Source organism: Hylaeus anthracinus, unplaced genomic scaffold, assembly GCF_026225885.1.
Source record: "Hylaeus anthracinus isolate JK02 unplaced genomic scaffold, UHH_iyHylAnth1.0_haploid 11981, whole genome shotgun sequence".
Lineage (NCBI taxonomy): Eukaryota > Metazoa > Arthropoda > Insecta > Hymenoptera > Colletidae > Hylaeus > Hylaeus anthracinus.
This window is the reverse complement of record NW_026534329.1, coordinates 9,718,336-9,733,933: the sequence shown is the minus strand read 5'-3', so window position 1 is coordinate 9,733,933 and position 15,598 is coordinate 9,718,336. Positions and strand designations below refer to the sequence as shown.

Here is a 15,598-nt window from a genome sequence, read left to right as displayed (position 1 = left end):
AACTACCTCTTTCAAGGTGTTACAACATTTTTGGGACACCCTGTATATACCTCTGACGAGGCGACACGATAATCTTGCCCGAGGCGCCAATATTGCTAAAACCGGCCCTGATCAAGTTTCTTGTTCAAAGCTTACACGCCTAAATCTCATAAAATAGAAAATGAAATAGTAAAAGGCTAGACCTAATCTATATGTCTTTACAAAATTATATACTCTTTGTATGTATACTCTGTACAAAAGTATCAACAATACGAGAAAATAGACTAGGTGGAAAAAGGTGAAGTTTCAGAGCTTTGATTATTCGAATAGTTAAAGATGAAATAGTAAATTAATTTTGTTAATGTAGATGTTGTTCTGTACTTTGTATTGGCCCTGGAATGCCACTCTTAGGAGGTCACCATTTCAATTCACTGAACATACTGAAGTCAATAACACGTCAATAAAAACACTAACTCAATAAACACTTTATCTGAATGAATTTTTTTCATAATATGAGAAAAATGGATAAGGTGGCATTCTAGAGTTAGAAAGAAAATGTGCAATAGTTGTGTGGTGTATGAAAATATGTAGTTGTGTGGTAAATGTGTAGTTTCAAAGTTATGCCTTCGATTGTTCGAATAGTCAAAGATAAAATAGTAAATGGTACCTGAAGAAGTACGACATGACTCTCTTGTATAGCATGTAGAAAGCTGGGTCCCTCATGCTGATGGGAGAACTCTGAAGAGCGCTAGGGATTACGTTGTTCTTATTGCTGTATTCGGGACTGAAACCAAGGATATCGCGCGCAAGAGCGTCGAATCTTCCGTAGAATCTCTTGTTGTACGAATCCTCATTGCCTTCAATCACGTTGGCCAGCATACCCAGACCTTCCTGCGAGTAGAAGTTTATTTGTTTGCCCTCCTGGCCCACGAAGTAACCGGAGTCGATGGCGTCCATTATCCTCGCCTCCAGCACGGAAATTTCCTGGAGAAGTAAGACATTATCTTCTCTTACTTGTTACTTGGATTGCTACCTATTTTGAAGTAGTTGCTACTGGCATTGCAATTCTGATGCAATGGTTGGGTACTTGATTTCTAGAATTGCTAATTGTATGAATTGTATTGAAATAGTTGCATCCTTATTGAAATTTGTACTTTTCATGAAATTATTAGATACTTGCTTACTCGAATCACTACTTGGGTTGAAATAGTTACTTGCTTAGTGAAATTGCTACTTGTAACGAAATAGTTAGGTACTTGATTTCTGCAATTGCTAGTTATACTGACATAGATACTTGCTTAATGAAATTCCTACTTATATTGAAATAGTTATTTGCTCACTGGAATAGCTCCTTACTACTACTACTATCTTTAATATTACATCACATGAACTAACAGAATTTCCACCACACAAAGAAGAATAGGATTTTTGACGTACCTGAAGGTGTTTGTATTTGTAGTAGGGGATGTCCGAGTATTTGTTTCTTTGAGGAACAGGTACGCCATTGGAGTAGGTCAGCGTCGAGTAGTATCCAGGGTAGATCGGTTTGTACCAGTCGAAATCGTTTACTTCGCCGAGTCCTTGAGACATTCGTTCGAGGTAGTATCTGCCCATAAGTTGCTTGTAGAAGAAGTAGTAGAACTGTCCACGTATCTCCTTGGGAATGTTGAAGTATTTACTGCTGAGCCAGAATGGGAACACCTGCTGGTAGTAGTAGTAGAAAGAGTTTAATTCGACATCTTCCATGAAGTAGTCCAGTTTGTATTCACTGTCTACGTCTGGCATGTACGCGCTGCTGTAGTTGGCGTAGATCTTGTAGGTCTCCGAAGATCCTATACCTTGGGAGCTTCCGTAACCTAATGAAATTTAAGATGTAAACATTTTATATAAATAAAATGAATAGATGAAATAAATTAAATCAATTATATACAGGAAGTACTCGATGTAACCGAAGTAAATGAAACCAATGAAGTACATAAAACAAATAATGAAGTATATGAAGTAAACGAAATCATTCAAGTAAAAAAGAAAATAAATGAAACGAATGAAGTAGACGAAATAAATAAAATAAAATGAATGAAATAAATTAAGCAAATGAAAATACATTTGTGAAGTACGCTATTTACCTTGGCCCATCTTGAAGTCCTGGGCGTCTTGGATGACTTTGGAGCTGAAGAAGAGATTAGGGTAGATTTCGTAGATGGGTGGGAGCTTCATGTATTTACAATCATTTCTGTAGAACACTGCGACAGTGAAGGCTGTGGTGAAGACCCCGGGGTTCACGTTAATCCGTGCCCAACAGGCGGTTTTGTAAAAGGTTTGGAAGTCTTTGGCTGAATAAAACACCTCGAACAACATTTTCATTTCCATACGGTGTTCGTAGTTGTACGTAGTGTAAACGGCATTGCGGCTCAGAAGCAATCCATTTTTATACGACCATATGAATTGTTGTACAGCTTCCTATAAAATAAAATTACGCGATACGGTTGTAACAGGATGATTATAATACAAATTCTACAGGTATGTCTGAATCAAACTTTGAATTTCAATTCGTAGAAAGGTTTGAAATAATAATGTTATAGTCTGTGATATAAACGGTTATAACTTAGGAAATTTTAAATTTATTTCATATAATTTTATAGCAACGTTTTAAAGACCCTTTATCTACCGGGCTATTTAGAAACAAACTTTAATTCAAAAAAGAATTTTCTACAGTATCGTATGCCAATCTAGGCTGACAATAATTCCTCCATACTGTTACTGGGTACATTCAAAGCCAAGTCTGTTTCCCAACACTGAACAATGTAAGTAGACAACCATGAACACAGTAAATAAATTCGAATAGCTAAATACTGCAATTAAAAAGCCTAAAAATAGGCTTCCGGTAAATAAAGTGTTAAGAAACAAAAATATAAAAGAAATATCTATTTTCTGATTTAAAATAAAAGAATACTCTCTTAAGTTTCGTGTTTAGTCAGCATAATGTTATGACCTGTGATATAAACCGTTATAACTTTGCCAATTTCGTAATTTATTTCATATAATTTGGTAGAAATATTTCATATACCTTAACTAACAAGAATACCAAACAAAAATCTATTTTACTTCATCCCAAAATAAAAAAACACTCCGTTAGTTTCAAAGGAACTCTAATTCAAACTTAATAAAATTTAAATTCATAAAGAAAGGTAATCATACAAAATTCGTGCAGCGATCTAAGTATGTTCTAAAAGTCAATCTTGTCTTAGAAATGTTTTAGAAGTCAATAATGTGAGAACAAAACCCTGAGATAAAGAAGTCACCTTACCAAGTGTGTACAAAGATCCGAAATTACCCTAGATGTAAGACCATAGTTTAAAACAATAACTCAAGGGTGATTTCTACATCTTACAAAGTTTGTAAACACATTTTATATTGTTCTAGAAGTGAAACTTGGAAATTTACAACATATACAGTGGGTGTAGAAAGTACTCGTACACCGATCAATTTCCAAAAAAACAATGTAAAATTGTGATTTATTAATTTATTTTTTATAAACAATGACATTCTACATTTCTTGGAAATCTCTAGAATAGATACAGTACGAAAAGATTAGGTATTTGTATAAGTGAGAAATCAACAAGAAAAAACAATAAATTGATAGAAATACAGAAACAATAAGTATTCGTACAAGTGTTAAATTTTTAAAACTTCATTAAAAAAAAAAAAAAAACGAAATATACATCAATTTATAAATAATTAATACTTCGTGGGATTTCCTTTTGATTTTAAAATTACTGCAATTCTTCTAGGCATTAAATTAACTATCATAAATGTCGATGTTACTCAGGGTGGGATTTTCTTTCATTCCTTTATTAGAGCGTTTTTTTAAGTCTTTTTTACTGGGAATTTAATGTTTTCTAATTCTCACGATGCAATAAACTGATGTGTTTATATTAGAAATTCTACTGTAAATTGTTCGTCATAACAACCGTGGGAATACTTATTGCTTCTATATTTCTACCATTTTTTCGTATTTTCTTGTTAAATTTGCAAATTATATAAACTAGTAATTGTTGTTTGAACTATATTCTAGATATTGCCGAGAATATATAGAATATCATTGATTATAAAAAAAGAAGTTAATAAACTACAATTTAACACAAAAGTTTTTTGGGAAATTGATCGATGTACGAATACATTCTACACCCACGGTATACATATATAGGATAACTTCTACATTCTACATAGTTCTTAGATGACTGTAGATGTCGAAGTTACAAATTTGGAACATAACACTAGGATGATCTCTTGATACTAGAAAGTTCGTATACAAATCTACAATAATTGTAAGAGTCAATTTCACAAACTTCTAACGTAACCCAAGGATGAAGAAGTAATAGCCAAGTTTGTGAGCTTTGAACATAACTCTAAAGCGATAAGTTATTTTTCAAATTTTGTGCAAAGAAGAAGTTATCCTTAAAAATTGAAAATACTGTAAGAATCAAACACACAAGTTTTAAACGTAACTTCAATATGTTTTCTACATTCTATAGAGTTCGTAAACAAATTTTAGATTGTTCTGTAAGTATTAGATGTAAAAATTAATTCTGGGCTTTCATGTTCAATCATTTATAACTTCAACTCAAATAGATATACAGTGGGTGTAGAATGTATTCGTACGCCGATTAATTTCACAAAAAACTTTTGTATGAAATTGTAGTTTCTTAACTTCTTTTTTTATAATCAATGATATTGTACATATTCTCGGAAGTCTCTAAGATAGATATAGTCCAAACAACATTTACTAATTAATATAATTTGAGAAATTAACAAAGAAATCCGAAAAGTGGGTAAAAGTATAGAAGCAATATGTATTTGTACGATTCTTATGACGAACCATTTACAGTAGAGTTTCTAACATAAACACATCAGTTTATAGCTTTGTACGAATTAGAAACATCAAATTTATTGTAAAGAAGTCTTTAAAAATGTTTTAATACACAAGTGGAAGAAGATCTCATCCCGAATAATATCAAATTTAAAAATGGTACTTTTAAAAATGACTCTACTAGAGGAATTGAAGAAGATCCCACTTCGAATAACTAATAATTTAGTTAATTTAACGCTTAGAAGAGTTGTAATAATTATAAAATCAAAAGGAAATCTCACGAAGGTAGTATCATATACTTATAAGTTAATGTAAATTTCTTTCTTCTTTAATCAAGTTTTAAAAATTAAACAGTTGTGCGAATACTTATTGCTTCAATATTTCTATTGATTAATTGTTTTTTTCTTGTTAATTTTGCAACTTACATAAATAGCCATTTCTTTTGTACTTTATCTATTCTAGAGATTTCCGAGAATATATAGAATGTCATTGTTTATCAAAAATAAGTTAATAAATTACAATTTTACATAGTTTTTTTAGAAATTGATCAGTGTACGAATAACAGTGAACTTTCTACACCCACTGTAGTTACTTAGCATTTTGGTATATTAAATAATGAAGTCGTCAACCTGATCTTTATTGGAATGTACATTCCATATACAGGATGTTCCAAAAATGTTGTAACAGATTGAAAGAGGTGGTTCGGGAGGTGATTTGAAATAACTTTTTCCTTAGCGAAAATGTTGTCTGAGGCTTCGTTGAGGAGATATTAACGGAAAACACTGACCAATCAACGCGCGCGGATACCGGAGGAGCGCTCGCGGTAGCGTATGAGCGCGGCCGCCTAGCGCATAGCCACGCCTACCGCGGGCGCTCCTCCGGTATCCGCACGCGTTGATTGGTCAGTGTTTTCCGTTAATATCTCCATAACGCAGCCTCGGACAACATTTTCGCTAAGGAAAAAGTTGTTTCAAATCACCTCCCGAACAACCCCTTCAAGGATCTCCAACATTTTTGGGACACCCTGTATACATGACCCGAGGCTCAACCTACTGCCAATTAAAATGCATCTGTACGAATGTAGTACCTAAAGTCCTATCGGAAGACGTGGTAGCATCTCCGTTCAACTTTAAATGTACCTTCAAGTGTCTTTTTTTAATTAATACTTTACTTTACCGTATCATAATCTGTTTTACAAGCTCATTTTAAACTTGAACCTTAAATCTTAAAGTTACAGTACGACAAACGAAACAGAAATGTTACGGTTAATGAAAAGTTTTACTTACTTGGTCGTTGTACAGGTCTATGTTGCTCTCAGGGTTGAATTTCCTGCCGAGTTCATAGTACTCGGCATCGATCAGATCATTCTGCCTAATGTAGAGGAGTAGTTCGTAGATTTTCTTCTGTTTTTGAAGGAACTCCATGTCGGCCGTACGGCTGACCGCCGATGACATACCCTGGACGACGCATAACGCGACGAGCCCTACCAACAACGTTATCTTCAACATCCCTTTGACAACACGGCTCAGCCTCGAGTTAAATTCAATGCAATGTAGCTAATCCTTCGGTCACCGGCAGCTTTTATACTTATTTCGAATAAAGTAATCGCTTTGAACTTTTGACCCATATCGTATTTCAAAGATACGGTGTGTCAATAAATGTGTAATTTCGTGTTTGATTATTTGCACGCGAATCTGTCGAAAGTCGCTGCGATTTGTTAAAAAAAAAGAAAAGAAATGAGAGCGCAACGAATCGGATAAGGTCAGCAACCAATTCAGTGAGCGTCGGAGGTTCAATTCCATGCGCTCGTGTTCTCAACACAACAATTTTATTAGTTTTTTCCTTGGGTTCTTGTATAATTAACTTCTAGAACAATATTTTGTTCACGATTTCTGTAGAATGTAGAAACAATCTTAGAAAGTTTGAAATTTGTGTGTTTACTACAGTAATTTCAAGTATTTGTACAAACTTTGAAAAATAACTTATCGCTTTAGAGTTATGTTCAAAGCTCACAAACTTGGCTATTACTTCTTCATCCTTGGGTTACGTTAGAAGTTTGTGAAATTGACTCTTACAATTATTGTAGATTTGTATACGAACTTTCTAGTATCAAGAGATCATCCTAGTGTTATGTTCCAAATTTGTAACTTCGACATCTACAATCATCTAAGAACTATGTAGAATGTAGAAGTTATCCTATATATGTATACAGTGGGTGTAGAATGTATTCGTACATCGATCAATTTCCCAAAAAACTTTTGTGTTAAATTGTAGTTTATTAACTTCCTTTTTTATAATCAATGATATTCTACATATTCTCGGAAATATCTAGAATATAGTTCAAACAACAATTACTAGTTTATATAATTTGCAAATTTAACAAGAAAATACGAAAAAATGGTAGAAATATAGAAGCAATAAGTATTCCCACGGTTGTTATGACGAACAATTTACAGTAGAATTTCTAATATAAACACATCAGTTTATTGCATCGTGAGAATTAGAAAACATTAAATTCCCAGTAAAAAAGACTTAAAAAAACACTCTAATAAAGGAATGAAAGAAAATCCCACCCTGAGTAACATCGACATTTATGATAGTTAATTTAATGCCTAGAAGAATTGCAGTAATTTTAAAATCAAAAGGAAATCCCACGAAGTATTAATTATTTATAAATTGATGTATATTTCGTTTTTTTTTTTTTTTAATGAAGTTTTAAAAATTTAACACTTGTACGAATACTTATTGTTTCTGTATTTCTATCAATTTATTGTTTTTTCTTGTTGATTTCTCACTTATACAAAATACCTAATCTTTTCGTACTGTATCTATTCTAGAGATTTCCGAGAAATGTAGAATGACAAATTCTAATTTTGGTTGCAGGTCTCGGTCTCTCCTGGATAATGCAAAAGGCCGTTTACAATTCCTACAAAAATCTTCGATGTTACGTTTAATAGTGTGGTGAAGCTGTTGCCTTTCATTTTACTTCCCACAGAGATTTTAATTTGATTTTTATTTCTTTTTCTAGGTTTCTTTTTCCATGACTGGACAAATCATGTGGGATAATTGATTTTGTGTCAGTGCATATTTTTAGTGTTGTTTGATGATGTCAATAATAGGTAAATTATTAATGAAAACCACAGCACTTTTTGAATTTATAAATCGAATTTTGTCAAAGCAGAGTTATCTATAGAATCTATTTCTTAGGATGATTTTCCTTGCCAAATCACAAATGATCGAACCATAAATCATCTTATTGTTAGATGCAATGACAGACCTGTATATGTTCACTAGAATTTGTTTATCTTCTCTTGTTATTAAATACTATCTTCATTAAGTTAAATTGTAGATAGCATTCTTTTTTAAAGTTTATACTGTAAACGTGTCATTTAATTTGTTTCCAAGCATGCATAAGATTTTGACATAATTTATTTGGTAAACACTTAGTGTTTCCAAGATATAGTTTGATATCAAGTGAATTTGATTTTTTTTTAAAGTTATTTTGCGTTACCAATCATGTGTGAATGTTCAAGCAGGCAGTGCACAATTTTACAAGAAATTTTCAGCTGTAGGTGCAGGGTAATAGTTTAATATACTGTTTACAGTACTCTTATAGTACTATAAAATTATTACAATTATGTCATACAATCAATAACATTAAACTATTCATATTAAAAATTTCATCACTATTTCCGTACACATTAACAATAATATTTAGGAATATATTTCAGCACCTGATAACGACAATGAGTTCGTAAATAAATAATTTTTTATTTCCTAAATCATGTGCATGCACACAAATTATTTTAATACATTCTGGATTAATTAAATAGTTATATGATATATTTTATTCTCTCAATGACTACAATTTGAGACCGAATAAGTATAAAAAAAAATCAAAATAGACATAAAATTTCAGAAAAAGCTTTTAGCCCTCACAAATAAAAATAAAGAGCATGAAAATAGAATTAATAGACCAGATATAACTACATAAGTTATATAAGACTAAAAAGAAGTTAGTTGAGTGTTGAAAGTTTTAATTAAGCATCAATCATTTCGATTTGGATAGACACTAGAATTAAAAAGCTTTCAAACAGGCTCTTGGTATATAAATTGTTAATATTTACTTCGTTTCTTTATTTAACTAAACCTCTTGAGGGAAGAATTTAAAATTTTGTTTTTTCGTATAACAACAGTTTATATTTATTTGGTTTCTTTATTTAGCTGAATCTCATGAGAAACAAATTTAAAATTTTATTCTTTCATAACAAAAAGGATAACAACAATATAGAGTATATGTTGTTCCCCTTTAATATTACACATTTTTTAATCCTAAAAGATATTGTAATTGTAAATAACTATAATTTTGATATAAAACCAAACATACACATATGTGTCAATATCCCTCCTCAAGAGGTTAATTAAAAAAAAAAAGTAAAACTTCACTAAGGCATAACACGTCGTGGTAGAGACAAGACGAAAAGACAAAGTTCAGCGAATTGCTATTTTATGTCCGAAACTGATAAAATGAAATTAAATAAAATTAAATATAATTCTGATACGTGCCAGCAATCGCGCAGCATGTCGGGTTTACAAATAGTCTCATAAGAAACGAACATAATTTGGTAGATTAGTTGACATTTATTGTAGTATTGATACGTTATAATGTTATAAACAGCAGGTGGTACTGAGACATTAACAAAGACAAGAATGAAGATAGTTTTTGGTTGACCTCCCAACAACCACCCGCAATGGATAATTACACTAATCTTTTGCTGAACCGATAGTTCTTCTCCAATCGTGAGGTCGTTTACTTATTTATATCAGGTCGTTCCATGAATCATTGCGTATTTCAATGTACGAACTTTTGATACACTGCAAACACACATAAACATCGTTCTATTCGTTTGAGTATCAACGATTCTTCGTATTGAGATCTCTACAGTGCTCGAAATTTCCATAAAGCCACCACGTTTGTTGGTAATATCTTATAATTATTCTATATTTATGATCAATTTGAGTATGCTTTCATTTTAGGCGTATTAAAAACACACACATATATATAGATTGAAATAATAGAAATAATATTTATTTAAAGAAATAAATGTAAATATATACTTTTATATCAAATAAACCGCGAAATTTCTATAAAGCCATATATTTTTTAAATAAGTAGGTTCAAAATTAACAGTAAGGTCTTTTTTATTTCTTCATTAATAATTAGTAGAACTGCCATTTCTTCGAATAACTTCAAAAATACGATCGGGCATTGACGAAATCAAACTCTGAAGTATGCCTTCTTGAATAGATGTTCATGGTTCGTTCACCGCTTTCCATAATTCATTAACAGTACTGTATTGCTTACAATTGCCATAAACTTTCCTCGCGAGTATCCCCCAAAGATTTTCTATTGGGTTTAAATCTGGGGAACAAGCTGGCCATGTCAAAATCCTGATATTTTTTTCAGCTAACCACTGCTTCGTGTAATTTGATGTATGGATGGCAGCGTTATCGTGTTGATAAATGAAGTTGTCGCGTCAAATATCTTCAATAAATAGTATTAAAATTGTGTCTAATAATTCTGTATATTTTTCAGAACTCATTTTAGGAGTAATGCGACAGATTGGAGTCTTGGCGACAGCTTTAAATGCAGCACAGATCATTAATGTACCACCACCAAAGTTGCAACTCATTGTTATGTCTTTTTCTGTCGTTAAATCATGCCAGTAATATTTAAAACCATCTGGATGTCTAAATTGAATTTCTTTTCATCCGAAAAAATAACAAATTCCCATTCTTTGAACCAGGACATGTTTTTGCAAAATCAAGACGAGCCTGTTTGTGTTCGGCTTTGAGTGCTGGTTTCTGCACTATTTTTGTTCAGTGGAATCGTTTGAAATTTTTTAAAAACTGTTGTACGCGTCTTGTACTTACTGGCAAATTTAATTCAACGCGAAGTTGTGCTGCACTTCTCAAGTCTCTTGATGCAGATGTCATTAATAATGAATATTGTCTCTTGGTCAGCTTTTGATTTCCCCCTTTGGAATGGGTTTTGCCACAATTTTTTCCTACATTTACGTAATTATTTACAACGGTACGTGATCGGTTAACTTTCTTTGCAATTATGCGATAAGAACATCCCATATTCATATAAGCATCAATGGATGCCTTTTCTTCAATGGTTAACAATTGTCCTTGTGGCATTTTACTAGTAAAAAATTAAAATATAAAATATTTCGATTTCAATAAATTTACAGATCAATTTTTACACAAATACTTACTTTTTTATTGGAGTTTTACTTCCTTTATTGTACCTAGCTGAACTTATTAACTCAGAATCTAAGCACAAACTAAGTGGCCTTATAGAAATTTCGCACTTATATTTCGCTTCGTACAGCAAAAAATGTAAACACACCGAAAAGGTAAACATTTCCGAGCAGATACTCGCAGATTTATGATTAGTTAATTAATTGATTAGTTAAGTTAATAATATTTTTAACAAATTCGTCAAAATATTGGTGGCTTTATGGAAATTTCAGGCACTGTACCAATCGCTGGAGGGAATATTGATGAGGGCAATGACTGCGAACGATAAAGTTCAGATGTGGATAAATTTGGAGGATTCTGGAACAGCCAAAGACAATGAAGTCGTATTTTTGTTAGCTGCAATGGTTAAATTTTAAGTTTGAAGTAGGGTGAAGTATTTAATTCGCAAAGTGAAGTAAAGCTAACCAAATACATATATTTTACAATGTGATCAATTTTGGAATCATCAAAACTTTGATCAAATTCATTTTTGATAACTACAACAGTTCAAATATAATATTAACTTTGAAACAGAATGAAGTAAAGCTAACCAAACTCATTCTACAATGTGGTCAATTTTAGAATGATCAAATCTTTGATGAAGTTCATTCAGCATTGGTGAAACAAAAGGGTTTTAACACTTGACCCATTTTCTTTTTGAAGCTTTAATCCACAATTATTCAAATTGATATCCAGAGGGTGCAATTTGTAAAGAAACAATACTTAAGAATTTGTCTAAATTATTGGTCAAATTATTTACTCATTCCGTGGCAAGCAAACACATTTAAAAATGAATCAATTTAATAAAACTAAACTGCGGATATTTATGCTTTTATGACAAATGTAAATATACAAAAATATTATAGAATGGGTGTAGAATGTATTCGTAGACCAATCAATTTCCCAAAAAAATTTTGTGTGGATTTGTAGTTTCTTAACTTCTTTTTTATAATCAATGATATTGTACATATTCTCGGAAGTCTCTAAGATAGATATAGTCCAAACAACATTTACTAGTTAATATAATTTGAGAAATTAACAAAGAAATCCGAAAAGTGGGTAAAAGTATAGAAGCAATATGTATTTGTACGATTCTTATGACGAACCATTTACAATAGAGTTTGTAACGTAAACACGTTAGTTTATTGCTCCGTACGAATTAGAAAACATCAAATTTCCAGTAAAGTACTTTTAAAAATGGGTCTAATAGAGGAATGGAAAAAGATAGAAGATTCTACTTCGAATAACTAATAATTTAGTCAACTTAATGCTTAGAAAATTCACAATAATTATAAAATCAAAAGAAAATCCCACGAAGGAAGTATTACATACTTATAAATTAATATAAATTTCTTTTCTTTTAATGAAGTTTTAAGAATTAAACAGTTGTGCGAATACTTATTCCTTCAATATTTCTATTGATTAATTGTTTTTTTTTTTGGTAATTTCGTGACTTACATAAATAGTAACTTTTTGTTGTACTCTATCTATTCTAGAGATTTCCGAGAATATGTAGAATGTCATTTATAAAAGATAAATTAATAAATTACAATATAAAAAGTTTTTTTTGGAAATTGATCGTTGTACAAATACTTTCTACACCCACTGTATATTCTTTAGATTACACTGAGAAATTTGGAATGTTTGAAAAGTCACTACAGTAATATATAAACTGACGTGACCTTTTGCGGGGCCGGGTTCAAAAATTCTGCGGGGCTTGAATTCACATTCAAATGCTACACATAAATTTTACAACGAGGAATTATTTATTTACAAATGCTGTTATTACATATTTTTTATAAAATAAATATTAAATAATAATACTTTGATGATTTTTGTCACTCCGTAAAACTGAATCGTCGCTACTGAAAAAATGTCTTCCATCTGTTAATTGTATTACCATTCTGTAAAAAGTTGCATCAAAATCGGTCCCTTTTAATTGGATACTTTTCGTAAACCGCGGGGCCGGGTTCCGACGAACGCGCTGAACCTGCCTTGCGTTGGCCCTGATAAGCAGTAATAATTATTTGAAAAAACGGTGTTAGAAATTAAACAAAGAAAAATTGTAACCGAATAAATATACTCCAGAGGAAATTAATTTTTGCACGAACGCAAGATTTAAAAAAATTGTATCATCGTTATATTAATAGCAGTTGATAAAGAGTCGATAAAAATTGAAATCACGGCCATTGCATAATATGGTCGTCGATTGAACGGCACAGATACAGATGAATACTCGTTTGTTTTTTCTGTTTATGCTGTTTACTATAATTGACACTCATGATCAGTATTATATGTACATGAATATACAAATTAAAATTACCGGGGACTAAGACCAGAGACAAAAAATAATTATGAAAATTCAAAACATTATGAAACGCCAGAAATTACAAATTGAAATCTTGAATTTTCTTAAATAGATCATATGACCATTTCTCGATATTCGAATTGACTCTAAAGCATTTCATTCTTCATAAACAGCGAAGAAAGTCGCATCGCCATTGATTAACTTATTTTTCACGCAGCCCTTCGGAAACTTTCTGCGCTTGTTTGTCACATCCACCGTAATCTATTGGTACAGTAATACATTCGATATCCATATATTGACATTGCTCGCTACGTGATGGAATTAACCAGCAGATCATGTTCATTCATTGACCCGTGGATCATACAGGATAAATCAAAACATGTGCGTGCAATAACAACGATGATTTCAGGATAAAGGAACAACTAAACAAGACGATGTGAACGCATTGTCCTATTTGATTCGTGTTGTACAAGTTGCAATCATATTTGCTGCAAGAGTGGTTTGCCTTACGGTGAATATTTTGAGCGATTCTTTTGAGTATGCTAATTATTATGATGACAATGATAATAGCGGTAGATATTTAAATTCAATGTGTCATCAGAATCAATGTACAATGATCATGATGACAATGACGATGTATCTAACAGTGCATAATGATGATGACCATGACAATGACTATTATGATGACAATGATGCTACCAATAGATATAACAATATACAGGGTGCCCAGAAAATGTTGTAAGACCTTGAAAGGAGTGGTTCGGGAGGTGATTTAAAACAACTTTTTCCTTAGCGAAAATGTTGTCCGAGGCTTCGTTGAGGAGATACTTACGAAAAACACTGACCAATCAGAACGCGAGTATGCCGGTGGAGCGGCCGCGGTAGGCGTGGACTACGCGCTCTAATTGGTCGGGTTTGTCTGTTAATATCTCCTTAACGAAGCCTCGGACAACATTTCCGCTAAGGAAAAAGTTGTTTCAAATCACCTCCCGAACCACCCCTTTCAAGGTGTAACAACATTTTTGGGACACCCTGTATATAATTATGATGATGATTATGACAATGACGATAACAATTACATAATAATAGTGATGATGATGATGATAACAATAGACGTGACGTGGATAATGATGATGATGATGTTTTTATTGATGATGGCAATATGTATGTCGATGACGATGGTGTTTATGATAACTACGATTGTGATGATGACTATGATTACAATGACGAATTTTTTATTTTTTACTATAGCATTCTGGACTCGAAGGAAACATACAGCTGTTCGGTTACCGTTGGATCATCCTGTATATTGTTCGACAAATTTTCATTAAATACATTCTATTATCTGGGACATAACAAGCATAAATCTGTTATTGACATTTCGGGAAAACAATGTCTACAGTTTTGTTGTCGAACGTGCTCGAACGAGCATATTTACAACGTAAATGAATCCAACTCCAAACACTGCGCTGGCGTTATCATTAAATCTTTATTGTGAACGCATGAGGAGCCAATAAAAATGTGAATCACGGTGACAGTTTCAGCGTACACCTTTGAACTCGTTAATATCTCAAGATGCCGGGAAAGTGATGAAGGGCTTTCAAACTTTTGGTTAGGAAATTTCCACGCATTAAAATGCACGAATTAATTGTAATCCGTACGATACGGAGCAATTACAGTATCGTGATTATATTTATCTCACTTAGTCAATCTTGTTGCAACGAAACTAAAAAATGCATTGGCCTTGTGCAGTTTGACTATAAAATAACTTTTTAAAGTATAACAACTTTTCTAACTCGTTTTATATTATTTAGTTCAACTTCAATAACATGTCCATGCACATGTAAATTAAATAAACTAATAAAAAATATCTTGAATGTGAATTTCGTAATATACAAGTCTTCCACAGTGTTTATCACTTTTAGATATTTACATGCGTACAGTAATAATAGCGCCACAAGTAAGTTTATCTACCACAGTCTTTCAATTCAATAACGATGCATTAATAAAGCGTACATCGCAGTAAAAATACAAGGATTAACAGAAATTTGATACACGAGAGTAATAATTATAAAAAGCACTTACGTTAATATAAATTTTACTACATCACACACAAATCCATTTGTGCTTGGTAC

General features: G+C 32.0%; 1 protein-coding gene across 1 annotated transcript; it reads right to left on the bottom strand.

The window, feature by feature from the left end:
• Positions 1 to 621: 621 nt before the first annotated feature.
• Positions 622 to 6,357, bottom strand: LOC128885601 (arylphorin subunit alpha-like). Its single transcript, XM_054139700.1, has 4 exons — positions 6,136 to 6,357; positions 2,106 to 2,439; positions 1,417 to 1,835; positions 622 to 963 (listed from the first exon to the last, which is right to left on the bottom strand). The coding sequence occupies exons 1-4, from the start codon at positions 6,355 to 6,357 to the stop codon at positions 622 to 624; spliced, it is 1,317 nt and encodes a 438-aa protein (XP_053995675.1).
• Positions 6,358 to 15,598: the final 9,241 nt, after the last annotated feature.